Source organism: Miniopterus natalensis, chromosome 4 (genome assembly GCF_054644295.1).
Source record: "Miniopterus natalensis isolate mMinNat1 chromosome 4, mMinNat1.hap1, whole genome shotgun sequence".
NCBI lineage: Eukaryota > Metazoa > Chordata > Mammalia > Chiroptera > Miniopteridae > Miniopterus > Miniopterus natalensis.
In genome coordinates, this window is record NC_142084.1 from 8,303,893 (window position 1) to 8,331,766 (window position 27,874).

At 50.3% G+C, this 27,874-nt stretch overlaps 1 protein-coding gene across 1 annotated transcript in view; it reads left to right on the forward strand.

Moving 5' to 3' along the window:
• RASGEF1C (RasGEF domain family member 1C) overlaps positions 1-22,710 on the forward strand; it is a 28,260-nt gene extending 5,550 nt beyond the window's left edge. The window contains exons 4-13 of the mRNA XM_016201492.2: positions 1,056-1,256; positions 2,292-2,366; positions 7,447-7,536; positions 8,820-8,922; positions 9,387-9,466; positions 9,547-9,642; positions 13,213-13,308; positions 15,088-15,211; positions 22,089-22,161; positions 22,686-22,710. Coding sequence (XP_016056978.1) covers positions 1,056-1,256; positions 2,292-2,366; positions 7,447-7,536; positions 8,820-8,922; positions 9,387-9,466; positions 9,547-9,642; positions 13,213-13,308; positions 15,088-15,211; positions 22,089-22,161; positions 22,686-22,710 — 963 coding nt within the window. The remainder of the gene's footprint in view (positions 1-1,055; positions 1,257-2,291; positions 2,367-7,446; positions 7,537-8,819; positions 8,923-9,386; positions 9,467-9,546; positions 9,643-13,212; positions 13,309-15,087; positions 15,212-22,088; positions 22,162-22,685) is intronic.
• Positions 22,711-27,874: the final 5,164 nt, after the last annotated feature.

Consider the following 27,874-nt stretch of genomic DNA (forward strand, 5'->3'; position numbering starts at 1 on the left):
CTCTGGGGGAAGACAGCATGACTTCCACATGCACGCGTCGGTGAGGTGGTCCCTTGGCCACGTGGCTCTGGCGATCAGTGGCCCTCCTGAGCCCCATCAGAGACTTGAGGAGCTGTCCAGCACACGCGGCCCAGCAAGCCAGATGCCCCACCTGCAAAATGCCACTGGGTTTGTGTGTCAAAACAGCCGACTGAAACACACTTGATCTGAAGTTTCCTGGCAGCATCCACAACACACCACCGTCATCCTCCCAGGCCTCCAGGGCCGGCCTGCCCATGCGTACAGCCTGTCTGCCTGACACGTGGTGCCACCCAGAGACCAGGCCCTGGCACCCGGCACATTCCGTCAGCCCCTTGGCTCACGGCTGGTTGAGGGCCATTTGTTGACAAGCTAGGGGCTTTTTGTGGGTTACTTACCACACCCTTGGGAATGTGTGAACATCTCGCTCAGTAAACCCAGCCAGTTCAGTGGCCCCTTCCTTGAACATGAAGATCTCTGAGGAGGAAATTATCAGCTTCCCCTTGGGTGAGAGGGTGGATGCCCCTTGAGGGTGGGGCCATGTCTTTTTGTCCCTACATCCAGCCCAGGGTGGCCCAAAGAAGAATCTGTCCACCCAAGCTGCATGGCAAGGGACTCTTGGTCTAGTAATTGGTTGTCAAGTGCCCACTGTGTGCCCGGAGCCAGCCTGGCTCTGCAGACTAAGCTGAACAAAAGGCCAGCTGCCCAGGGCAGGGCCCATTCCACACCTCCCTCCTCCCTCCCTTCTTCTGCTCCCTGGCACTGCCCAGCCCAACTGTCCCACTGCCCGGACAGCTGGGGCAGCTCTGGACCCTTGTGATATCCCCTGATGTATGCTCTTCTCAGCTCCCACTGGGAACCCTGCAGTCTTCTCTCCTGCTGGCCTTGACTGGGCCCTGGACTGGGTCCTGCTTCAGGGCGGGGCAGGTGCTGGCACACCTAGTAACAGCCCATCCCTGTAGCCCAGGGCCTGCCTCAGACATCAGAGAGGTGGAGATGGGTGTGCTGGCCTGAGCACCCTCTCCCCACCCACCCAGGCCTACAGAAGGATGATGCACCAGCTCCTGCAGGCTCTGCACCAGAAGCTGGCAGCTCTGGGCCAGGGGCCCGAAAGCCTGCTGGGCGCCGACAAGCCCATCTCCTACAGGACCAAGCCACCAGCCTCCATCCACAGGGAGCTCCTCAGCGTCTGCAGTGACCCCTACACGCTGGCCCAGCAGCTAACCCACGTGGAGCTGGTGAGCAGGCTCATGCCACCCTCAGCCTAGACCCAGAGCCGGGAACAACTGAGAACCACCAGCCACCCTTCCACCCCTGTCTAGCCCCGGGCCTTGTCTGAGCCCATCAGAGCAGGGCCAGCCAGGCATCTCAGAGGCCCCTGGCTCTGGAGCAGTGTCTCAGCAACCCTGGGGTGAGAACAGAAGCCCTGGAGGTTCCAGCCCTGCCCACCTTTGACCACTGGCCAGTGTGAGAGTCCCAGCCGAGACAGAAGAGCTGGGTTCAGATCCTGGCTCCGACACCACCTGCTGTGTGACCCTCCCACAACTAGTTGCCTTCTCCACCTGGGCCTCAGTTTCCCCATCCAGAACTCACACAGACACACTTCATCCACCATAGCTTTCTAGAGGAGCCCAGACAGGCCTCCCTGCTGTGAAGGGGATTCCTTGGTGCCTCCAGTGTGTTGTGATCCTGGGAGATGCAGAGGCCAAGGGGCCCTCCCCAGAGAGAGGAGAGGCTGGGGAGGGGGCTCTTTCCTGTTAACCGTCCACCGTTTATGGGCTCCTTGCTGTTTTCCAGGCACTATAAACTCTTACATGTACTGTCTCATCTCCCCTCACTCGGCCTGGTAGGTGCTCCTACTCCCTTTTCACAAATGAGGAAGTTCAGTGATTTGCCAGAAGTCACACGCAGGAGGGACAGAGCCAGGATTCAGTTCTGACCCAGACTCTTAACCACCAGGCCTCCCGTGGAGGGAGCGGGTCACCCATTACCCATGTGGAGCCAGGGTTTCCCAGGCTTGGCATCCACAAGCCCTCCCTGGGAGGACATTGCCCTGGCCCCCCATGAAGGAGGCAGCCCCTGGGCGTGGGAAAGGAGCGCTGCGAGCTCTGTGACAACCCAGGACAGGGTTGCAGAGCCCCAGTGAGGACAGGTGCCTGAGACCCTCCTGGGGTGGGCTGGGAGGCGGGGACCCCGAAGGGGCACAGCGCCAGGCCTCCGGCGGGCACCCCTCCTCCCCATAACCTTTCGGACTCCTCTCCTTCCCGGTGCAGGCGCGGCTGCGACACGTCGGGCCCGAGGAATTTGTCCAGGCTTTTGTGAACAAGGACCCCCTGGCCAGCGCAAAGGTAGAAGGCCCTTGGGCGGGCTGCCCCACAGTGACACACCGGCCCCTCTGGGGGACCCCCCGAGCATCAGCTGGGCCAGCTTCCTATGGACCCAGGACAGGCGCCCCCGCTCACTCTCCATCCCACCCGCCCCCCGCCCCTGTCGGGGACCCCGCGGGCCCTCTGGGTGCGCTTCGGCGGGCGCGGGTGCCCCCCAGCGGTCACTCGGAGAAGCGCGGGCTGGTGCAAGCTGCCCGGGGAAGGTCAGGCGCGCTCTTCCCGCTGCGGGTGGAGTAGCCCCCGGGCCAAGAGCTCAGGTCAAGGTCCACGCACCAGTTTCAGAGCCCACCCCTCCCCTTTCAGAGCCCAACCCTAGTGCTTATCCACGGGGTCAAATGCGAATCCAAACTAAAGCCGTGTGTCTTCTGCCCTGCACCTAATAAAAGAAGTGCAAGCTAAACACGCGATTGCATTTCACCTACCAGCTTAGCAAGGGGTAAGCCCTGGACCCGTGGAGGGAGAGGAACACCCACACATGCCGGCAAGGAGAAATCTGCTCAGCCACTGTGGAGGGTAGTAAGCAATAGCATCAACACTCGAAATGGAGACCCTGGACCCCAACTTCCACACCTAATAATTTATCCTACAGATATGCACACCCATGTACACGAAGACGTACGCATGAAGGTTTGGCATAAACAGCTTTTATTATGTGCAAAGGCTGGAAGCAAACTACTTTATCACCCATAGGGACTGGATTAAAAATTTTAATACATCCATTCATTCTTTGTATGTTATGCAACTATTGAAAATCATAAAAGCGACTGTAAGTGAGGAATAATCGCCAAGATGCATTGGCGAGAGAGTGAAGGAGAGTGAGCACCAGTGACAAGGAGTATGTGGCCATTTGTAACAACACAAAGGGAGGGTGGGTGACATATAGCTGCTTGCACAGCAAGGTTGTGTAGACAATCTCCAAGAATACTGTTACTGCGGGGAGCCCAGCATGGGGCTGGGGCAGGAGGGAAGCAAACTTCGCCACTCTTAGCCGGATTTTTGTTCTTGTTTTGTTTTGTTTTCGGTTTGGGCCGTTTTCAAGCTTTTTTTTTTTTTTTTTTATTGTGAAGTACATCAAGATTACACATGACATTTACTTACCCACTCTACTGTAGATGAACATTTGTGTAGTGTCTGGCCTCTTGCCATTATAGATATTGCTGCTTTGGGCATTCTTACCCGTTCCTGGTGTACATGGGTGCAAGTTTTTCTAGGGCATCAGTTCTCAAATGTTTTGGTCTCAGGACACCTTTCCACTTTAAAAAATTATGGAAGAATCCAAAGAACTTTTGGTTACGTTGATTTTATCTACTGATATTTTTCATTAAAATGGCTATCATATTAGCCATTAAAATGATAACAATTTTAATATATTTATTTATTCAAAAATAACAATAATAATCCATGTTAACATATTAACATATTTTATGAAACATAACTATATTCTCCAAAATAAAAAATTATTACTTTTCCAAAATAAAAAGGAGTGACATTGTTTTACAGTATTTTTACAAATCTTTTTAATGACCGATTTAGAAGACAGTTGAATTCTCTTATCTGCTTCTGCATTCAACCTCTTGACATACATTATTGGTGGAAAAATCTAATCTCTGAAAAATATGTAGTTGGAAAAGGGAGGAGTATTTTACAGCCATTTCAGATCATTGTGAACATCCTTTGACGCTTAATTGCAACTCGGCAAGTGGCAGTTTTTAAAGATTAATTGCAATGTGCAATGTGAAATAGACCAGTGGACTGACTAAACTCTAGTACTTAAAATCCATGGGTCTGTCTTGCAACTTGAATAGCCCTTTTTTGCCCATGCATGATTTTGTAACACTATACATTGGTCATTTGGAAAATATGGTTTCACTGAATCAAGCAGATCTTCCAAATGTTGGCACATTTTGTTATGCCATATTTTAAAATGACATTCATTAATAACACTTACTGGTCTCATTAAAAAATTTTTAAAAAATCCTTATATATTGGGAAGCTGTGGAGCTCCCAGAGGTGGACGGACACGTTTTACAAGTTCCCAATTTTCTCTTGAAAACTTGAATTTTACCATTGGCAACAAATACTATCGATTGTTCTCTGAAGGGACAGGCTCATTCTGTCCATGTTCAAGACAATCCCAGCCAAATACTGACGTCTGAATAACCATGTTGGGTCAGTCCCTCTTTCAAGGAAAAACTGCGTTTCCTGAGAAAAGAGGCCAGCTGCCAAGTCAGCCACACAGTGCCTTTGCTCAAGGCCACCGGCCACTTCCGTACACAGCAGGGGTGCCTGTGCGTGCGCCCATTTTGTCACAGAGACCTTGAAAAAGACAGATACTCAAGGTCAAAATTTAATAAAATTGAAAGAAGCTTTGCCTCCTGAAGGACATTCTTTAAAAAAAAAAAAAAAAAATACACTTTTATTGGTTTCAGAGAGAGGAAGGGAGAGGGAGAAAGACAGAAACATCAGTGATGAGAGAGAAACATCCATTGGCTGCCTCCTGCAGGCCGCCCACTGGGGATGCAGCCTGTGACCCGGGCAAGTGCCCTGCCCGGGAATCGAACGGTGACCTCCCGGTTCATAGGTCCAGGCTCAACCACTGAGCCACGCCGGCCGCGCTTGAGGACATTCTTAAGTCCCACTCACTTTTCCCCTTTCACTGTGTGTGGTAGCGAACACGTGGCCACTGGACCGGTTTGAGCCCTGCCCGCCTCCGGGCTCAGGTGGCAGCGACTTCCCCGTCATTCTCTGACACATCGCCGCAGCTCAGCAGTGAAAAGGCAGTAACACTGTACAGATCCGAACAGCCCTGCCCTGTGGACCCCACACACTCTGAGAGCCGTTGCATCTGTCACCGGGTGGGCACGCGCTCAGCCTTCAGGTGACCCCGATGAGGCCGTTCGGTCACCTGCCAGCGGGCGGTATCCGTGCTCTGCGTCCTCACTGAGGCTTGAAAGTCACAGGCTTGTTCATCCCTGACTGTCACCCGGGTTTCCATTGGCGAGTTGTCTTTTTCTTAAGGATTTTTACAAAAACCCTTCTGTGTTAGAGAATTATCCTTTATCCTAACTGTAGATGCGCTGCCAATTTTCCTCTCCTAGCTGGTGGCTTTGCTTTCCATTCTCATTATTACGTCTTAATTTAAACCCAGTAAAATCTACTAAACTTTTCCTCCACGGCTTCTTGGAGGGTTTCTTCAGATACAGTCCCAGGAGTGGAACTGCTGGGTCATAAGGCAGTTCCATTTCTAATATTTTGAGGAGCCTCCAGGCAGCTTCCCAGGCTGCACTCCCCCCTTCCCCCTCCCCCCCTCCCCCCTCCCTCCCCCCCCACCCCCACCCCGTAGTGCCCAGGCTCCCCTTCCCCACACCCTGGCCAGGCCAGCGCTTGTTTGTAGATTTGCTGATGGAGCCATTGGGGCAGTGGTGAGGTGGTGCCTCGTGGTGGTTTAATTTGTATCTCCCTACTCTTTGGGCATCTTTTCGTACGTTTATTAGCCATCCGTATGCCCTCTTCTTTACTCTGTCTTGTAATTTATATTTTTCCAGGAATTTGACCATTCCTCCTAAGTTTTCACATTTATAGACAAAGTTATTGACAATTTTCTCTATTTATCTTTTTAATTTTTTTTTATATCCATGAACTTTACCTTTCTGATTTATTCCCCTCCGTATTTTGAAGCTGTGTTGTTAGGTGCAAACGAGTTTAAACTTGTGACATATTCTTGACAACTTGAACCATTTACCATCATAAAATTACCCTTTAATCTCTTCTAATGCTTTTTTGCCTTGGAGTCTTTTTTTAACCTGAAAGCCTATTTTGTCTAATATTAACATAGCAATGTGATATTTATCATATGTATTTTTCTATTTTTTTACTTTTCTCCTTAGGTTTGGGGTATGTCTTTTGAAATTAGCATGTAGCTGGCTTCTTAATTACAGTGGTTATAATTACTGATGCACGTGGATTTGTTTTCACTGCCTGCTCTTGTACCCTCCAGCGGTCTTTCTTACATTTTCTGTTCCTCTCTTCTCCTTTCTTTACTTTGTTTGGGTAGATTCCCCCATTCCATCTTCCCCTCTATTTACTGAAAGTCACCCTGGCAATTTTAACATGTATATTTTAGATAACTTAAGTTTAATTTTTGAAATTGTGGTATATGTATACAGTTGAATGTTCTACAGCAATTGAAAAATTACATTTCCAAAGGATATTGTAGGGTACATGAAAAGTTCATGTGGAAAAATAGGGAAATATATATAGTTATATAGCAATAGAAAGATACCGTCAATTCTCATCCGTGGTAGTTATGTCCTATAAATTTGTCATGAACACTGAATTAGCAAACACCATTGCTCCTAAGGGAAATATAGGGTAGGTTCCTTGCAAGCCTCTCATCACAACATTTGCATCACCCAATCAACATATAGCCTTAGTTTATGTGTTTCTGTTTAAAGACACCTTATTTAATAAATATTGTTCATTCAATAACATTGAACTCATTGCCAACAGCACTTCGACTCATGTCTGAACAAAGCTCATCTCACGCATATTTTCCCTTCTCACACCTCAGTCTTCCTGTGCCTGGGGACACAAGATGGCCCTGCAGCACTGGGGAGGGGGCACATCAAGCAGTAAAATCACCATGACACTAAAGAGATGGCAGAAAGGCCACTTGTTTTCAGTATGGGAGCTGAAGCAAAACAGCAAGGCGTCCTCTAGCTTAACTTCAGCCACTCTGCACATGTCCGTGAGTGACAGGGAAAGTGATGCATTATTTAGGGGTTACAAATAAATTTTTAGGGAGTAGATAGATTCACAAATACAGAATCTGTGAATAATGGGGACTGACAATCATATTGATACATATCATATTAAATTACATCTCTAAGTGTATAGAAGAAAGACTAGAAGATAAACATCAAATCATTGGTATTGGTGGATGGTTTTGGGGTTTCGATATTTTCCAAATTATCATGAACTGACTTCCTGTTCCAAAAATCATTGACAGAAAGCCTGAGTGTAAACCTTTCATCTTTCCTAGCCCTGTTTCAGTGATAAGGCCAAGAACCTGGAGGCCTACGTGAAATGGTTCAACAGATTGTGCTACCTCGTAGCGACTGAGATCTGCATGGTGCGTAGAAAACCAGGGGACCCGAGCGGGCATGTGGCCCAAGGCGGCCGGATTGGGAGGAGCCCACCTGGGAGGGAACCAGCCCGTCTGTCCCAAGCCCAGGGCCAGGCTGGGCACCCCTCCGGGAAACCAGGTGTCACCCGGCTCGCCTGCAGTGACATTTCCCCTCTGGGTAGAGCCACCAGCCTCTAACAGAGGGTGTCAGGGCCTGCCCGCTGAAGGAGGGGGAGGGCTTTGCTTCCTCCATCTGGGCCTGCCTGGGCCGGGGCCTGCGGTGCATGTTGTTTGGCTCGCTCAGGATTTAGAGGTGGAATCGACCCAGCCTTTAAGAATTAGGACGTTGCACATTCAAAGTCCAGGTCTCTGGCTTCCCCTGGGAGGTAGGAAGAGCCAGCCAGTCTGAACGGAGAAACGGCCCCACCAGCCAGGCCTGCTGCCCTCTTCCCTTCCTTATGGCAGAGGGACCCTCCTCTGGTCCCACCCCCACCCTCAGGGGAAGCCCAGGGCCCCTTGTCCCGGGGCAAGATTGGAAACAGCACCTGTGCCAGGGTGGGCTCCAGAGTCAGATGCTGCAGCAGCCTGGGAGGCGAGGTGCTTATGGGGGTGAACACCTGTGACAGAGAAAGAGGAACAGGCCTGGTCAGAAGGACAAGTTAACCTGCGACGCCTCTGCTTGCTGGAGTTGCCTGTCCCCAGGCCCACCTCGCTCGGCTACCATCACAGTCACCGTGCTGCCCTGCGAAGGACAGGGCACTCTCTGCAGGGGCTTGGGTGGCACATCTCTGCAGACACCATACGCACTCTTGGTGGCAATAAGACCCCTGCTGCCCATCCAGGAGGCAGCGAGTTTTATCTATTTGGAAAGAGCACAGCGTAGGGTCTGAAGTTTCCCCGGCAGCTGACACTGGGCCTGAGTGGAGCCTGGACTGAGCCTGCCCAGGAGTCAGGGTCAGCACGGGGTCCTGTCTGGGGAGAGTCAGCTTGGTGTTGGGAGGGAAGGCGAAGGAGCATGCTTTCTGCTTCTGGAGGGGGTGCTGGAGCCAGGCCTGGGGGAAGAAAGGCCTTCCCTTGCTGGAAGTGGCTCCTGTGTCCCCACCTGAGCCTCCCTGGCAGGGGCTCTGCGCCAGACCTGCTCAGGAAGTGCTCGGAGACCCTGATCCCTCAGGCTGCAGACTGCCCCAATCTCACATCTCAGCCATTTGGAGGGACTGGCCGGGTGAGCAGGGTGTGGCCAAGGGAGGATGGGACCCGTCATTGCTGAGGTTCAGGTGCCCTGTTCCCAGCCGTCCAAGAAGAAGCGGAGGGCCCAGGTGATCGAGTTCTTCATCGATGTGGCCCGCGAGTGCTTCAACATTGGCAACTTCAACTCCCTCATGGCCATCATCTGTGAGTAGCAGCCCCCAACCTAGCCCCTGGGAGGTGGGCGTGGGCACCCAGGCATGCGGGGGTCAAGCCAGGGTGCTCCCCTGAGCAGAGAGTGAGTGCCAGCTGGGCCCACACTCCCCACCCCAGAGGTCCAGGAAGGGTGCCAATTTTGAGGCAAGCCCAGTCCCCTCAGTGTGCTTGGTGGGGGGTTGGTAGTATGTCTCCAGATCCAGGGAGAGCAGGGACCCAAAGCAGGCCTTGGTCACCGTGTGAGGCCAGTGTGCCGGGAACTGGGACAGGGGCTACCCCACTACAGTGTCTACCTGCTGCCTGACAGCCGAGGCTGCTGCAGACCTCAGCCCTGCTCAGGGTGCAGCCTCAGAAGCTGGGCCAGCTGGGGCCACACGGAGGCCTCCTGCCCGAGGGTGGTGAGTGGGACTGTGCAGCCCGGGGCAAGCCTCCCTAGTGTGGCCTCCCTCTTCCAGCTGGCATGAACATGAGCCCTGTGTCCAGGCTAAAGAAAACCTGGGCCAAAGTGAAGACAGCCAAGTTTTTTATCCTGGAGGTAAGCAAGGTTTGGGGGCAGCCAGGTGACACTGCCTTCCCCAGATACAGCTGCCCAGGTGCATCCCTGTCTCCTTCCAGCACCAGATGGATCCAACAGGGAATTTCTGCAACTACAGGACAGCCCTGCGAGGCGCCGCCCACCGCTCCCTGACCGCCCACAGCAGCCGGGAGAAGGTAGGTCAGAGGCTTGCCTGGTCCTCAGGGCTCCTCCCTGCTCTAGGCCACCTTGGCCCAGGTGGGCTGTAGCAGAGAACCTGGATGCTAACTCCAAGGTCACCTGGTCCAACCCCCTGCACTTCTACAGCATCTGTAATAGACAGGCATGTCTCCTTGCTTGCATGCCTCCAGTATGGGGAACTTACTACCTTCCCAAACAGATCAGCCTACCCCCAAGCAGCTCTGACTGGTAGAAAGAGCTTCTTTATGGGGCTGCAGTCAGGCCTGTGGGGTTGTCCTCTCTGGAGGGCCAGAGTGAGATTGCTCCCTCTTGTACCCGATAGTCCTTCAGAGCCCCCAGGCTCCCCTCCTTCTCTCCCTTTGAGTCAACAGCCCAGGCCTGCCCTGCCATATGCTGGTCTCCAGTCTACTCCCCACTTGAGTCCTCTTGATCTCTGAACAGCTCCATTTGTTGGCCGCCTTTCTGTTTCAGATCAAATTGTGGTGCCAAGTGCACAGTCTCTTACACCTCCGTATTCTAAACTCAATACCTTCATAGATATGGTCTCAAATCACATTGACGTTTCTGGTGACGACTGACCCAAGCTTCTTGCTCACTAAAATTGCCTTTTCACTGATCCTGTTCTCATACATTTGCATTTGGGGTGCCTTTGCTGACCCTGATCAATTTTGTTCCCCCAAATTCTCTTAGTAGCCCCTGATACAAGAAGCCTTGCACAGGCCATGGGATCACAATGATCCTATGGCTAAAGCCTGCCACCAGCCAGTGATTAGCATTGTTTTCTGTGCACAGGAAACACTGAGACCCACTGGGCCCGCAGCCTGGTTTTTTGTGGGAAAAACCACCTCCGTGGTTTGTGGGGGTCTCTTTCCAGCCTGAGGGACAACAGAACAAGCTGCTGTTCTTGAAATTCGCCGTCATTCCGGAATTGTATTGGATGGATACCAGCAGTCAGATTTGGGGAGCAGGCTAAGATGTGCATGCTCCTAACCAGCTGGCCCTTCCTGTACAAGCTGTGGATACTTCATCAGCTGGTCCCAGGAGAGCTGAGGAGGTGGGGGTAGTGTTCAGTGAGGTGAGACCTCAAACCCCAGGACAGGAGAGAGTGTCCCCCATGAGTCAAGAAGCTAGAAAACCGGGCACCAAGAACAGGGACCTCCCTTCATTGAGTACCTACCACATGAGGGCCACTTGACCTCCATCCCCCATTTAACTCTGATAACTATTCTATGGGGTGGATTTCAGCATTGCCATTTCCCAGATTAGAAGACTGGGTCTCAGAGAGGAAACCTCACACAGTGAGTAGGCCACAGAGCCAGGAATCAGACTTTAGCCTGTCTGGCTAGGAATCTTGTGGTCTTTGCGTACCACCAGGCTGCCTCTGACTCCCAGGGCAGTCACAGGGGTACTGGCTATGGCCCAGCACTTGGACCGTGGGTGGCACTGTATGGCATTGACTGCAGACTTTGGTCTGAGGTGTCAGTCCCGACACTGGTGCTCTGCAATGTTTCTCTTTCATCTGTGCTGAAACAGGTGGCCATGGGACAGAGTGAACACACTGGGACTCCCTGTTCCTGCCCGCTGAGCCCCCTTCCAGCTCCAGGGTGCTGGGACACTGAGCGCTTAGGTCTGGTGTTGGAGGTGGCTGACTTACAGAGCTGCGTGTGTGGTTTCACTGCATTCTCCTCTAACTTCCGGAGAGATGTGGACCGTGGGCTAGGCCCACAGAAGCTGTGGGAGGCTGGAGGATGGATGGATGGATGGATGGATGGATGGATGGATGGATGGATGGACGGACGGACGGACGGGCAGATGGTGGCTCGGCACAGTGAAGAGCTCAGGCCCACACTGCTGCTCCCATGACAAGGGTGTAAGTGGTGGGCTCTTTGGAGACTAAACCCAGCCTAGGGGTAGCAAAGCCTTCTTCCCTCTGTAGTTGTTCCTGTGACTGTCTCTGGCTACGCTGAGATCAGAGATGAATGTGTCGGACACACCCTCGCTTTCCCCAAGCCCTGCCACCTGCCCAGCAAATGCTGTGGAATAGACATAAATCTAGAGCGGGCAGTTTCCCCGGGGCTGCACCAGTCCCAGCACTGCAAGTTCTGCATCCAAGGAAACTCCTTGGTCCCAGGCAAACCAAACAGTTTGTCTCCCTGTTAAATCTGTCTCTGGTCCTAGCCCTGGTAGTCACTAGCTGGTGAACTTGGGCCAGGAGCTGCCACTCCATGGGCCTCAGTTTCCCCATCTGCCCTGCCCAGCTGAGCCATCCATGCTTCTATTCTGTGCAGAGTGGTCAGCACCCAGGTCCTCACCTCAAAGCCCTTGTTGACTTGAATGGGGTGGAGGTGGGGGATGGGCCCAGCACTCCCTGAACCAGAAATGTCAGGGCCTGGGATCTGGTCCCAAGAGTGACGGGCTAGACTGGCAGCATGTGCCCAGCTTTGAAGCCCAAGGGCAGAGTTGGTGTGCTGGCATCCTGGGGCTGAGCACACAAGCTGGGTGGCTCAAAACAGAAATGGGTCCTCTCCAGCGCTGAGAGCCACAATCCAGGTGACAGGGCCACACTCCCTCCAGAGGCTCCAGGGAGGATCCCTCCTTGCCCCTTCCAGCTTCTGGTGGCCTCAGGAGTTCCTTGGCCAGTGGTCATACTGCTCCCACCTCCGTCTCCATCTCACTTGGCCATCTTTCCTGGGAATGTCCAAATTCCCTTCTCTTTACAAGGACGTTGGTCACTGGATTAGACCCAGCATATCCAGTAGGACCTCATCTCAACTTGATTCCACCTTAAAAAACTGCTTCCAAACAAGCTCCCATTCACAGGCACCAGGGTTTAGGACGCCGACATATCTTTCGTGGGGGACACAGTTTAACCCACAACAGCAGGGTAGGGCCAGCTGGTTCTCCAGGGTGGTCTGAGCTGGGCAGGAGTCTCGGTTCTCCGGGGGTCGGCAGAGCGGGGAGGGAGAAGCGGGGCATGGACAGTGAAGCCTGGGCTCTGCAGGCTGAGCTCCTCGGCCCAACCTTCAGGAACTGGCGTGGGCAAGCGCTCGGCCTCATCCTAGTACATACAGCAAGTTCAGGTCTTCAGCATCAAGAAGGACATAAAATGGCAAATTGTTATATATTAAAAAGGAGGCCACAGAGTTTCACAGTAGGTGACTCCCGTTCCATATGGATTTCACATGTGCTCAGTGTGCACTGTTCCTCCCAGCAGGAGATGGGAGAAATGACCAAGGGGCACTGGGACTGTGTGTCTTTCACCCGCCAACCACAGGTGGAAATGCAGCGTATACAGTGGAGCTCAATCAGCACCAGGGCGTGATGGGGCCTGGGAGGAAACAGCCTGGCCCCACGGAAAGGGCCCTGCGGCTCCTTTCTTTGAGGTCTCCACATTACCCCATGGTGCACACTAAGTAGCCCAGACCCCATGCAGCCCCCAAGGCCAGGCTCAGGCCGGCCAGCCCTGCCCAGGAAGTCTCTTCCGCCCTCTGTATCCTAAGGATGCATCTGAGGTCCCCAGGCTGGTGGCTGCTGGCAAGGGCTGACCTATACCTTGTCCCTTCCAGATCGTCATTCCCTTCTTCAGCCTGCTCATCAAAGACATCTACTTCCTGAACGAGGGCTGTGCCAACCGCCTCCCCAATGGACACATCAACTTTGAGGTAGGGCCCAGGGCCCGGGGGTTAGGCAGGGCATAACAGCTCCAGGAGCAGGAGTGCTGGCCTGAACAGGGGCTCTGAGACTGAGGGCAGCCACTCACCACCAATGTCAGGGCCAGTGTATTGGGGACTCCGCACCCCACATCCTCCACAGGAGACTGAGGCTCACACAGGCATTGATCCCACTCTGCGCAGGCCTCATGCCCAGCACAGGTGAAGTAAAATTCTTTTCAGCCCTTGAACAGCACCAAGCTGACAGCTGGCAAGGTGCTGTGCCAGGTGGCACAGGGGCACAGTGCCCGGGAATCCCAGGAGGCCTCCCAAAGGAGGGACCCTGAGCAACATGAAGTAGTCAGATGAAGGGCGGAAAGGCACAAGGGAAAAAGACCTCTCCCTCAGCATTCACCCCTGTCAGCTCGTGTCCTCTCCTCCAGGAAACCCCCTTGATCTCCTAGGCAGAGAGAGACCCGTGCAAAACAGGCTGGGCATCCCTTGGTCACAGTACTCCAGTCCCTGAGCTCCTCAGAGCCAGGCAAGGCTGCTCCACTCTGTCTCTCCTACCCCCGCACGGGTCCACATGGCTCTAAGTAGCTGTGGGTGTGGGACTGTGACAGCTGGCAGTCACCAAATCAGACAGAACAAACCAAGCAGCAGGGATAACCCCCAATCCATAGGAAGGAGGGGGCTCTTCTCCTGCCTGAGGGCCTGCCCACCTTAGTGCTGGCCCCACTCAGCCTCCAACTCCAAGGGCAGTCAGCCCTGGGCTGGCCCCTTGCTCTGTCTGAGCCTCAGTCTCTCCGTCTGTAAAACGAGGCTTCGACCAGGTAGCACAGCGGGCCCAGGAAAATGTGCTGTGAGGCCTGAAAAGGCTCTGCAGGTGTCCTCTGATGACATGGCCACAGCAGGCACCTGGGCCGTCAGCCTCACGCAGACACCCCAAGTAGTCCTGGTTACCCCTGAGGGCCAGTGCAACTGGGGGATGTCCAGTCCAGCAGGCAGGGGCAGTCCAGGCCGGAGGTGTCATGGAAGAGGCTGAGCTTGAGAGAGGCTGCAGGTCCGGGGCCTCAGAGCTCCCTCTTCAGGCTTCCAGGACACACACCAGATACGGGAGCCCTGTCTTCCACCTTCTTGAATTAGTCTTCAGAACTGAGGCTGAGGGGCAAGAGGCAGGGCTGCAAGGTGCTTGCATGGCCCAGAGATTCAGATTCGGGGTGTGAAAGGTGGGGGCGGAGTCGGCCCAGGACTGACCAAAGGAGGCCAGGCATGGGGCTCCCACCCAGTCATGACTTGGTGCTGCTATTTATTTAAAACCCTTCTTTAAGCTAGCACATTTCTTTCAATTTAAATAAATGTATTTAAATTTTACTTTAAAAATTCTACTTCAATGAATTTACGTTAAGTTTTACGTAAATATTTTTATTTAAATTTATTTGCATATTCTCTAAATAAACAAACTTGCCATAAGTAGGGACAGCCACATAAATAAATAGAATGAAACTAATGTTTACCTCTAGCTCGAGGCACTGCCTACTGAGGGCCATAGCCCAGGCCACCCTGTCCCCATGACATGGGGCTGGTGAGTGCAGGTGTCAGGTACAGCTGATCCCTCAGAGGGAACGAAGAGATGTGATGAGCACCCAGCTTTCCTGACGGGTGATGATGTCATTTATTGCTCGCTCAGAGGTAATGAGAGAAGCTTCCCAGGGCCGGCCCTGCTCCTACAGGTGACGTCCAGGCCTGGGAGTGGAATGCCACCATCTTGTGTCTCTGTGACCTTGGCAGAAATTTCTGGAGCTGGCCAAGCAGGTTGGAGAGTTCCTCACATGGAAGCAAGTGGAGTGTCCCTTCGAGCAAGACCCCAGCATCACCCACTACCTGTACACTGCGCCCATCTTCAGTGAGGACGGTAAGGCAGCTCCTGGCCTCACCGACTCCTGGGCCATGGCGCTCCTGTGTGGCCTCTTACTCGCACTGCCATTCAGAGCCCCTGCTTTGAATGCCCAGGTTTGCTGGCTATGGGAGGGAGCACAGAGGGCTGCCTCCCCCTGCCTGGTTGCCACCCCCAGAGCCTGAGGAACTGCAGGTTGGATCCCCAGGCCCAAGCTTCCCCTGGAGAGAGTTTGGAAGTTGTTGGGCATTGCAAATCTGTCTGACCCCACTTCCTCTTCAGAAAAGTAGGGGTGATGATAAGAACTTCCTCCCAGGGCTCATGTTAGAATCTTTCCACAGCTGGTGTGTGTACCTGTGTGTTTGTGCATGTGTGTGCACTACACTCCAGCATCAGATGAGATCTCTTTTCTCCAGAGTACTGTAAATGTCTGTCCCCTCCACAAAATCAACATTCCTACCTGATCATTTGTCAGATACAACAGATTTGCTTGTGAATTTGCTAAATGAGGGAACTCCAGGAACCCCCTTCTCGAGGAAAAGAAAGTGCTTCAGTAAGTGGTCATCTTGGCCTGAGTTGATCTTCCCTGTGAGGCAGTGCTGCCCCATGGTTAGATGCTCCCTGGATCCAGGACCCTTGACTCATCCTGGGAGTCTCCCACTCAGCACAAAGGAGGACTGGCTTCTCGTCACAGCAAGCATTTTATAAAAGAACCACACCATGAGCAGGAGAACATGTTCTGTCAAAAACAAAAAATCAGAAAGAAAGAATTTTTTAATGACTTTACTTTTTAATTGTTAGTACTTTCAACTTTGTCACTTTATTTTTTTATATTTTTGAACTAGTAATTTTTGAGAGTCCCTTCATGCAACAAGAAGCTCAAGAGCCTGATGGGTAAACCAGCCTGGACTGCTCCCACCCCAGCAAGCTGTGTGACCCTGGTCAGGTTTCTCACCTTCACTGAGCCTCCTCTGTTGCATCTAGAAAGTAGGGTAATGAAAGAACCTACTTCCCAAGGCCACAGTGAGATTTACTTGAGTTCGCACAGCAAAACCTATAGGACTACACTCAATCGACACTAGTTGTATTAGTTTCCCACTGGTGCTGAAACAAACCGCCACAAATGGTGACTCAAAACAATATAAATTGATCCTCTTACAGTTATGGAGGTCAGAAGTCCAAAATCAGTTCCACTGGGCTAAAATCAAAGTGTTGACAGAGATGGTTATTTCTGGAGGCTCTGAGTAGAGAATCGTTTCATGCCCTTCTACAATTTCTAGTGCAGCCTGTATTCCTGGGCTCATGGCAACCTTCAAAGCACATCACTCCAACCTCTGCTTTTACCATCACATCATCTCTCTCCTATGGTCAACTCTCCCTCTGCCTCCTTCTTATAAGGACACTTGTGATGGCATTTAGGGCCCACCTGGATAATCCAGGATTATTTTTCCATCTCTAGATTCTTAACTTAATCACATCAGCAAGATCCCTTTTTATGATAGAAGATAACATATTCACAAGTCCTGGGATTAGGATCTAGATATCTCTTGGAGCCACTATTCAACCTACAACACTGGTTATTATGGTGATTGTTGTCATTGGCCAATAGAAATTAGGCAATAAAATGTGCCAAAGGCACATTAGGAGAGGGACAGAGGGAGTCTAGGGTCAGGGAGGAGAGTGAGGGAGGGGCATTTCATTCACCCCTTCAGTCAACAGTATTTTTAGAGAGCCTGCTATGTGCCAGGTAGTGATTTAGCCATGAACATACAGATAAAACCCTGGCCCTTCTAAAGCACCCTTAGAGAGGAGCACTTTCCACTTGACCCTCTCTTTATTCTGTCCCTCCCCTAAACCAAAAAGTGGAGAAGAGCAAACAAAGGGACGTAAGGTGTATTGAGCTCCAACTAGGTCAGTCAAAGCCTCTGAGAAAAGTCCTGCCCTGCCTTCAGCTCCAGGCCTCCCTGGCAGGGCCTGCCTAGTAATCCAGTCTGCCTTGAGGCTCCCTAAAAAACTGAAAATATAGAAAGTCTCAGCAAAGAAACAGAAGATATAAGGAAGAGCCAAATGAAAATTTTAGAACTGAAAAATACAATAACTGAAATAAAAACCTGAGTGGATGGGCTCAACAGCAGAATGGAGAGTACAGAGGAAAGAATCAGTGAGCTAGAAGATAAAACAATAGAAATTATACACTCTGAACCACAGAGCCTCAGGGACCTATGGTACTATAACAAAAGATCTAACACAAATTATCAAAGTCTGGGAATGAGGGGACAAGAGGGCACAGTGGAAAAGTACTTGAAGAAGTAATGGCTAGAAACATCCCAGATTTGGAAAAGACATAAACCTACAAATTCAAGAAGCTGAGTAAATACCAAAGAGGGTAAACCCAAACTTCTGGAAGCTTAAGAAAAAGAAAGAAATCTTAAAAGCACTGAGAGACACATGGAACTTTACCTATAAGGGGAAAACAATCCAAATCACATCAGATTCCTCATCAGAAACCATGGTGGTCAGAGGCAATGGCACGTTTTTCAAGTGCTGAAAGAAAATAACTGTCAACCCAGAATTCTATATCCAGTGAAAATATCCTTCAGGAATTTACTATAGATAAATCAAAATGGAATCTTTAAAAACTGTTCAGATAACCCATAACCCACAGGAAGACAAAAAATAAAACAGAAACAAAACAGAGAGAGAACGAACAAAATAAATAAAATAGCAGACTCAAGCTATAATACATCAATAATTATACTAAATGTAAATTGTCTAAATATAACAAGTAAAAGACAGAAATTGGCAGAGTAAATTAAAAAGCATGACCCACCCTGACTGGTGTAAATAAGTTGGTTGGAGTGTCATCCCATGCACCAGAAGGCTGTGGGTTGGATTCCCAATCAGGGAACATACCTAGACTGCAGGTCTGATCCAGGTGAGGGCACATACGGGAGGCAACCAATCAGTGTTTCTCTTTCACATTGATATATCTCCCTCTCTCTCTCTCTCTCTCCCCCCCTTCTTCCTTCTCTAAAATAAAAACTAAAATAAACAATTTTAAAGCATAATCCAACTATATGCCGCCTACAAGCAGCTCAGTTCAAATATAATAATACAGACAGGTTAAAAACTTAAAATTGGGCCCAGCCAGTGTGGCTCAGTGGTTGAGCATCGACCTATAAATCAAGAGGTCACAGTTCAATTTCCAGTCAGGACACATGCCCAGGTTTCGGGCTGGATCCCCAGTAGGGGGCATGCAGGAGGCAGCTGATCAATGACTCTCTTTCATCATTAATGTTTCTATCTCTCTCTCCCTCTCCCTTCTCTCTGAAATCAATAAAAACATATTTTTAAAAAATTAAGTTAAAAATGGGGCCCTGGCCAGGTGGCTCAGTTGGTTGTAGCATCATCCTGTACCAAAATGTTGCAAGTTTGATTCCTGGTCAGGGCAAATACCTAGGTTGCAGGTTCAATCCCCATCAAGGTGTGTATAGAGGGTAATCAATTGATGTTTTGCTCTCACATTGATGTTTTTCTCTCTCTCTCTGTAAAAATCAATTAAAAAGTATATCTTCGAGTGAAGATCAAGAAAAAAGAAAAGTTAAAATGGGGAAACATTAATCAAATGAAAGCAGGAATAACAATATTAATATCAAATAAAGTACACTTCAGAGGAAAGAAGATTTCCAGAGACAGAGAGGAACTTTATATAATAATAAGAGGGTCAATCTTCGAATAAGATAGCAATCCTAAATGTGTATCCAACAGAGCTGCAAAATTTATGAAGCAAAAACTGATAGAACTGAAGAATATATAAACAGATCCACAATTATAGTTGGAGACTTCAATGCCCCTCTCTCAACAACTGATAGAACAACTAGACAGAAAATCAGCAAAGAGAGGAGAACTCACCAATGCCATCAAGTAACATAATCAACATTTATAGAATACTCCATACAACTACACATTTACAGAGTACACACTTTTTTTCAATTGCCCACACAATATATACCAAAATAGACCATATCCTGTGTACATAAAACAAACTGCAAGAAATTAAAATAATTGAAATCATACAGAGTTTGTTCTCTGATCACGATGGAATCAAACTAGAAATCAATAATGTAAGATAACAGGAAAATTTCCAAATACTTAGAATCTAAACAACACACTGCTAAATAATCCATGCATTAAATAAGAGGTTTCTAGGGAAATAAAAAATAACTGAGGAAATCAAATTTGTAATTTCAAAACACCCAAAAATGAAAACACTAAGCCCACATGGTTACACTAGAGAATTCTATTAAACATTTAAAGAAGAATGAATACCAATTCTGCACAATCTCTTTAAAACAGTAGAAGAGGGAACTTCCCAGTTCATTTTATGAAGCCAGTATTGCCCTGATACCAAAACAAGATAAAGACAGTATAAAAAATAATAATAAAAACCAATATCCCTCATGAATACAAATGAAAAAGTTTCTTAGCAAAATATTCACAAATAGAATTTGGCAATATATAAAAATAATTATAATCATGACCAAGTAGGTTTATTCCAGAGATGAAAGGCTGTTTAGTATTTGAAAAGAAAAAAGAAAATCAATCAATGCAATCTACTATATTAACAAGCTAAAAGAGAAAATCACTTTATTATATCAATCAATCAATGCAGAAAAAGCATTTCACAAATTTTAATATCCATGCCTGGGTAAAACTCTCAGAAAAATAAGAGTAGAAGGGAATTGATCAACTTGATAAATTGCATCTACAAAACCCCTTCGGCTAACATTATATATAATTGTGAAGGACTGAATGCTTTTCACTAAGATCTGTAACAGGCAAGGATATCTATCCTCACCACTATTATTCAGCATAGTAATGGAAAACCTAGTCTGTGCGATAAGGCAAGAAATGGAAATACAGACAACAGTATGGTGATTAGCAAAGGGAAGGGGGAGGGGGAGGTAGAAGAGGGTATGGGGGGATAAATGGTGACGGAAGGAGACTTGACTTGGCGTGGTGAGCACACAATACGATATACAGGCGACATATTATAGAATTTTACACGTGAAACATATAATTTTATTAACCAATGTCACCCTCAATAAATTCAATAAAAAATAATTTTAGAAAGAAATACAGCTCAGAAAGGAAGAACTAACACTGTCCCTATTTGCAGATATAAAGAATTCCAAGGCATATACAAAAACTCCTAGAATTAAGTGAGTTCAGCAAAAGTTGCAGAATACAAGATAAAACTGCAAAAATCTACTCTTTCCTATGTGCTGACAATGAGTATGAAGACACCAACGTTAAAAATACAATACCATGTATAACTGCTCCAAAAACTGAAATAGGTGTAAATCTACCAAACATGTACAAGATTTGTATTCTACAAACTACACAGTGCTGATGAGAGAAATCAGAGGTGATCTAAAAATGGAGAAACATGGGGTTCATGAACTGAAAGACTCATCATAGCAAAGATACTAATTCTCCTCCTCAAATTTAAGTACAGGTTTAATGCATTCCTACCAAAATCCCTGCAAGACGTTTTCTAGTTATAGACAAATTTATTCTAAAATTTATATGGACTAACAAAGGAACTAGAATAGGTGAAATAATGGGGGGGGCAATAAAATGGAAGGAATCACTCTACCCAACATTAAGGCCAATATTATATGGCTCAGTAACAGAGACAGTGTGGTAGACACATAGGTCAATGGGACAGAAAAGGGAACCCAGAAATAGACCCACACAAATGTGTCATGATTTTTACAGAGGTGCAAACATGATTCAGCGCAGGAAAGACAGCCTTTTCGACAAATGGTGCTGGGGCATTTGGACATCCATAGGCCCAAAAATGAACCTTGACCTAAGTCTCACGCTTTATACAAAAATTAACTCAAGCCCGGCCGGGCGTGGCTCAGCAGTTGAGCGTCCACCTAGGATCCAGGCGATCGGGGTTCGATTCCCGGTCAGGGCACATGCCCGGGTTGTGGGCTTGATCCCCAGTCGGGGGTGTGCAGGAGGCAGCCGATCAGTGTCTCTCTCATCATTGATGTTTCTATCTCTCTCCCTCTCCTTTCCTCTCTCTGAAATCAATAAAAGATATTTAAAAAAAAAAAAATTAACTCAAAAGAATCACAGACTCGAATGTAAAACCATGAACAAAGCAGAGGAAATCTTTCAAATGTAGAACTAAACAAAGAGTTTCTTGTAAAACTAAATACACAACTAAATATGACTCAGAAGTTCACTCTCGGGCATTTATTCCGGAGAAATGAATTCTCACGTTCACACAAAACCCACACACCAGTGCTCACAAGTTTCGTTACAGCCCAACCCCGGAAACAACCCAGATGCCCTTCGGCGGGTGAATGGTAAACAGGGGTTAGGACATCCACACCGGGTACTACTCGGCAGCAAGGAGGAAAGCATCGATACACTACATCATGACAAACCCCGAGACTCCTGCTGAGTGAAAGAGAGCCAGTCCCAAAGGTTACATGCTGACTCCGTTTATATCACATCCTTGAAATGACAAAACTTAGACACGGAGAACAGATTAATGGTTGCCTGTGGTTCAGGAAGAGATGGAAATGGGAGGAAAGTGGGTGCAGCTATAGAAGGAGCCTGAGGGGTCCTTGTGGTGGTGCATGTTCAGCATCTTGACTGTCCTGTCCTGTCCTGTAGTTTTGCAAGTGATTGCCATTTGGAGAAACTTGGTAAAGGCTACACAGGTCTCTCTGTATTATATCTTACAACTGCATGTGAATCTACAATGATCTCCCAACCGCAAGTTTAATTTTAGAAAAGTAGGTCAGGCTCTTGGCATAGAACAGGTTATTATCATCAACCATAACTGCGTAATTTCACTTCATTTTCTGACTAGGTCTTTATTTGGCTTCTTATGAAAGTGAGAGCCCAGAGAACCACACAGAAAAAGAGAGATGGAAATCTCTGAGGTGAGTCTGTGTGCCAAGATGAGGTAGGATGGGGTGCGGAGGGCTGGAAGTCTCTAAGGCGAGTCTATGCCAACACAGGGTGCAGGTGAGGAGAGGGAGGGGGTGGGGCCAGGACAAGGCTGAGGGGCTTCATCAGTACCCAGCTCATTAGCCTCCTGGGAGCCCCCCAGCCCATGAAGAGAGGGCAGGGCAGGCCAGAATCTTGGGGTGGGGGTAGAACTCAAAGGCTGGATAGAAGCAGAGGCTGGGACCACAACCCCCCACGCTGGTGGCTGCCCCTGTGGGCAATGAAGATGCATGTCCCCAGCCTTGGAAGCCCCGGTCCACATTCTCATGCAGGAGCGAGACACGCACCGCCTCCTGCTTGTTCAGCCCGTTAGCACAGCCCCGCAGGACGGAGGCCACCCAGCGGGGGCCTGACCAAGGACACTGCGCGATGCCCTTCGCAGTGGGAGGCCACCCGTTGAGTAGGTAACACACTGAAGGGAAATATAACCAAGGGCCGGGCGTGTTTAAATCTACAGGTCTTCTATTTTGGGGAAGACGTGAGGACCGGGGAGCCGGAGGAGGAAGAGGCGGCGGCGGAGGAGAGGAAGCCCGCAGACGCCCTCTGCAGCCCCGCCTAGGCCGGCCAGCGGTCAGGGGCCTGGGGGCCTCGCTGCTTTGCACACGGTGGCCCTGTGGTCTGGTGCCCGCCACAGTGACCACAGGCTCAGGAGACTTTACTCCTCCTTTTGTGGAGCCTCAGCCCTGGCAGAGCCCAGGACCTCCAGACATATGGGTGGCACGTGCCTCAGGGGCACTGCCTTCAGGACAGTGGTGGTCACAACCCATTCTCATTAGGTGTCTCAAGCCATGAAGGCTGACACACAGTCTGCCACCAGGTGGCCTGGGAGCCTTCACATCCCCAGCAGGCATTACAGTGCCGTGAGAGGGCCAGTCCCCACCAGTGGGCCCTGCCATTCTACAGATGGCCCCTACCCTGCCCCTTGAGGTGGGCTGGTTTCTGCAGCCCCGTGCACCCCCTTCTGGATCTTTCTAGGATTAGGGGACAGCTTTCTAATGATAGTTGGGATGCTGGTCAGCAGGACAAACCTGAGTCACAGAGTTGACAATGGGGACGGTACACTGTAAACTATAGAGTTGGTATAAACACATTTGTACTCCGTGCATATCCATGTCCACATCGCATCTCTCAGCCTGGGCTTCTGCCAGGATGCAGGCCTGGGAACGGTGTGGCCTTGGGTCAGGAGGGGACATGGTAGCCATTTCCACTCCATAGACCACAGGTCAAGCTGACAGGGCCTGGTTTGTAGTAAGTGCTTGGTAAACCTCCAATGAACAGACCGTGACAGCCCTGGGAACAGCCAGACGCCTCTCTTGTTGGGGGTGTGGGGAGAAGGGGGACTATGAAGCAGGGACGGACCTTCAGCCCCCATGAGACTCCTCCTGGGGGGCCCCACTCAACCCCCTGCACACTCAGCCAAGGTTCCGTGCAGGGAAGCAGATAGGCTGTGGAGCTGCTAAGCCCTCACCTGGCATGGGACCAGGACCCCCAGCCAGGCTGTCGGGGAGCATGATGTGCACCCCATTCCCGGTCAGGACCTGCTGGGCAGAGGGGCGTGTGTTGAGGGTGTACTGACACATCCGGCTGGCTCTCAGCCACGCCAGGCCATGCCAGCTCTCCAGGCAGCACAGTGAGCCCAGGACCCCCACAAGACTCCAGAAGGGCCGGAAGCCTGGCAGAGGTGGGGAATGTTGCATGTAAGGGCTGAGCAAGACCTGCCCTGTGCCCCAACCAGCCCACCCTTTCCACCTGAGACCCCAGAGAACTTGAGTCATGCAGGGAACAGGTGGGAGAGCAGGGACTGGACTTCAGCTGAGCCCAGGCTCTCGCCCTCCCTCACACTACATCCAGTTCCTGAGAGGGACCTGGGAAGGGCCCTTGGGTCAAACCCAAAGAGTCCTGGGCATCCCTGGAGCACCTCCTCTTCCTCTCATCCCCACCCAACATGCTCTCTTGGTGCCTGGCCTTCCCTGGGGCAACATTCAACAGAACCCCTGCAGACCTCAGCTGGGACTCTCTGCCTCCTGGTCACACTGAGCACTGCCTTCAGGAGCAGGGAGCAAGTGGCACAGAAGGAGTGTGTGGCCTTGGAGACACATGATGGTAGCTCTAGGGATGATGTCCTTGGAGCTCTGGGAGGCCTGCCCAAGGCCCAGTTCCCACCAGAGGAGGCTGTCTCCTATCCCGGCCACAGGGAGACAGGACATTCTGAAGAAGGTCCCCAGCCCAGACCAAGCGCCAAAGCATTGCAGGTCACCTGGCTCCATCTTCTTATCCCTGAGTAACTCATTGCAGGGGCCAGAGATGAAACCCCAGAGTGCCAAGCCTCAGGGATGGAAGGTGAGGCCGAGAGGCCTGGGGGCAGCTGGCCACAGTGCCCTCCACTGCCTCACACAATCCCTCACCCAGGCCCAGGATCCCCGCTCTCTCTCCAAGGCCAGCCCCCAGGTGTCTCCCACAGCCACGCACCCTGCAGCATCTGCCCAGCTGTCATCTCTACCTTCTGCGGGAGATTGCAGCAGCCTCCTCCCAGCTGCGAGAAGCTCGAGGAAAGGATGCTGGAGACAGAGGTGCAGGGCACACAGCTAAACTCCAGAGAGGCCAGTCAAGCTTGTCAGTGCTAACAGAGGGTGTGGCCGGCACTGCTGCCCTCAGGCCTGCAGCCCCAATGCAAAGAAAACACTGTTTCCTGTTTCCTGCTTCTGTGGCCTTGCACATGCTGTTCCCACTGCCTGGCATGTTGTTCCCCACTTTGTTGATCTAGTCAGAGCTCCTCCCTCTGGGGAAGGATTCCTGACATGCAGCCCCTCCTCCACACCTGCCCTTTCCAGCCTGTCGGCCCCTCCGTAGCCCAGCACAGAATGGGTGTCAGGGGAGGATGGTGAGGTGAGGCCTGGGCTCACCCCCAGTTGGGGGAGGGTGCAGGACAGGAGCGAAAAAGGCAGCCTACAACCAGCCCTGCAGAGGATGTGGGGCCTAGGGGACTCAGGCTGAGTGCATTTGTGTCTCAGGTTTATGAAGGGGCCCCTGAGCCTGCTCTCCACCTCTGAGCAGCCACTAGGTGCCAGACCCCAGTGCAGCCAGGAGGAGGGCCTTCCCTCAGAGGACCCACCCAGCAGCCCCCCAGGTGGGCATTACTGTGCCCTTTCCCTGGGTGCAGCCTCAGAGCCCAGAGAGGGATGGCGTCCTGCTCACAGCCACACAGATGGTTCCTTAGCCTCATCTGGGACTTGTGGCCCTTCCCTGCAAAGACCCCTTTGTCCTTCTGCCATTCTGGTCCCATGGCCCACAGGGCCTCCAAGGGGCCGAGCCTACGCCTTTGAGGTAGGTGTCAGCAACACAGGTGATGCCAACATTGACACCCCTGAGGTCCTGCTCAGTGCCAGGTGACACAACCCCAACAAGCATCCCTGGGTTTGAAGCTGCCAGCTCAGCCACGCAGCGGGTGCTTGGGCCTCAGGGCTCCAGGACAGTCAGCAGCCCCACTGTGCCCAGGAAGCCAGGAAAGGGCTGTGGCTATGGTCTCTCCTCTGTTGCTTTGCACTCTTTTTCTGAGCCCTCCAGGAAAGGAACAGTGGGGGTAGGGGACAGGAAGATCTCCCTGACTGGGGTTTGCCATATTTGGCTGGGATTCAGAACTGATTCGTTCTCATATGGATGATCTGGGGGGTCTTCTGTTGCCCCTGCCCCACATTGCGACATCCTTGGAGAACCCCCACCATCCCACCATTTCCCCTGCCCTGCAGTTTCCTGGGAGGGCATGTTGTTGTGACTGGTGACTTATCCCAGGAACCCAGCCATACCCATGTCTCTTTGAAAGCCTGGCCATTCTGCTCAGCAGCCATCCAGGGCAGGACCCCAGATAACCCCAGAGCAATTCTCAAAGATGCGGGCAAAGTTGTTCCGGGGACACCACAGAGGCTTTCCCTAACAACTCAGGGATAGATAGCACCAGTGTGGCCCTTGTCCCCCAGGTTTCTCAGGCAGGCATCAGGCCGCAGGTCATTGTGCCCCACCAGGTTGCAGGCCTCATATGAGGTTCTTGAGGGAGGGGCACCCCACCCACAGCACCCAACCAATGCCCTCCCCAGTCTCTAACTCTCCACTGATATGCCCATCAATCGTCAAGGCACAGAAGTCACATAACTCAGTCAAGAGCCACAGCCAGGGTATGACTCCACTGGAAGCTGCATTTCACCCCTAAACTCAAATACTCCATCATGAGATGAGTGCCAAGCCCCAGCCCATGAAATAGGTGCTGTCACCATCTCCCCAAAGATAGGAAACTGGTTCAGTCAATCACTGCACAGCCTACCGTAGACACTGTGTGGCTGTAATGAGGCACCCTTTGTCCTGATGTGAATTGGTACCCATGATACGATGTAGATATAAAACAGCAGGTACAGTATGTGAGCATTTGTGTAAAAAGGAACAGGAAAGAATACACATTTACATTTACTTGTATTACATTAAAAATCTCTTTAAAACTTTTAAAATATTGAAAAATACACAAAAGCCTAGTAAGAATAGTTAACTTTTGAGAGATGTGGAAAGACTTCCTGCTTTTAAACCATGCAATGTATTACTTATTCTAATTAATTAACTAATTAAATTTTGACACACACAGAGCATGTATCTCAGAAACTGAGGAGAGAGAAAATCACTACCAACTTGTAGCTGTGGGAGATTTCTCTGACATGGGATTACTAGACAGGATTTGTATATTCTGAATTTCACCAAATATTGCTTTCTAGAATAATGGTACCAGTTTATGCTCCCACCATCAGGGTTCAAGGATCCCCCAAATCCTTGCCAACACTTAGTATCAGTAGGATATGCTCCTGCTGCGAGATATGTGCACCAACCAAAATGAGGAAATAAATCAAGGAAGATTATGAAAGTCAGAAATCATAGCATCCAGCCCAGGAGAGAGCAAGACAAGTCCTGGGAGAGAGGTAGACAGTGCTAAGAGAGCACCAGGGCAGACTGGAGTTAGTAGGAGGCAGGGGCCCCAGGAAAAGCCTACACAGAGAAGGCTGGCAGGCATGGCCATCCTGGCCATTAGTCCAGAGCGCCTCTGAGGGGTGGAACAAAGGAGGGGAGGCCCAGACAAGGAATGACTGGCTTTTATCATAAGCCCTTTAACATTATAAATTATTTTCAAGTAATACTCTGATTTTCAAATTAATTTTAGCCCTGGCTGGTGTGGCTCAGTTGGTTGAGCATTGTCCCTTGCACCAGAAGGTCCCCAGTTCAACTCCTGGTCAAGGCACATGCCCAGGTTGCAGGATTGATCCCCAGGAGGCAGGAAATCGATGTTTCTCATTCACATCGATGTTTCTCTCTCTCCCTCTCTCTCCCTCTCCCTCACCCTTCCTCTCTCTTTCTCTCTCTCTAAAATCAATAAAAATATATTTTTTAAAATTAATTTTAAAAATAACTTTTAAAGCCAAATCATAAAATTTCACTCAATCATTGTACAACAAAAAATTATGGTAAATCACTGTGGGAGGTTGGGTGGGGCTCCCAAACCTGAGAGAGCCTGTGGCCTTGCAAAGGAGTTCTGCACCTAGAGTGGTCAGCAGGGCAATGGGGATAGCAGAGGGACAGCAAAAGATGGATGTATCTCTAAAGTGTGTCTCCCTC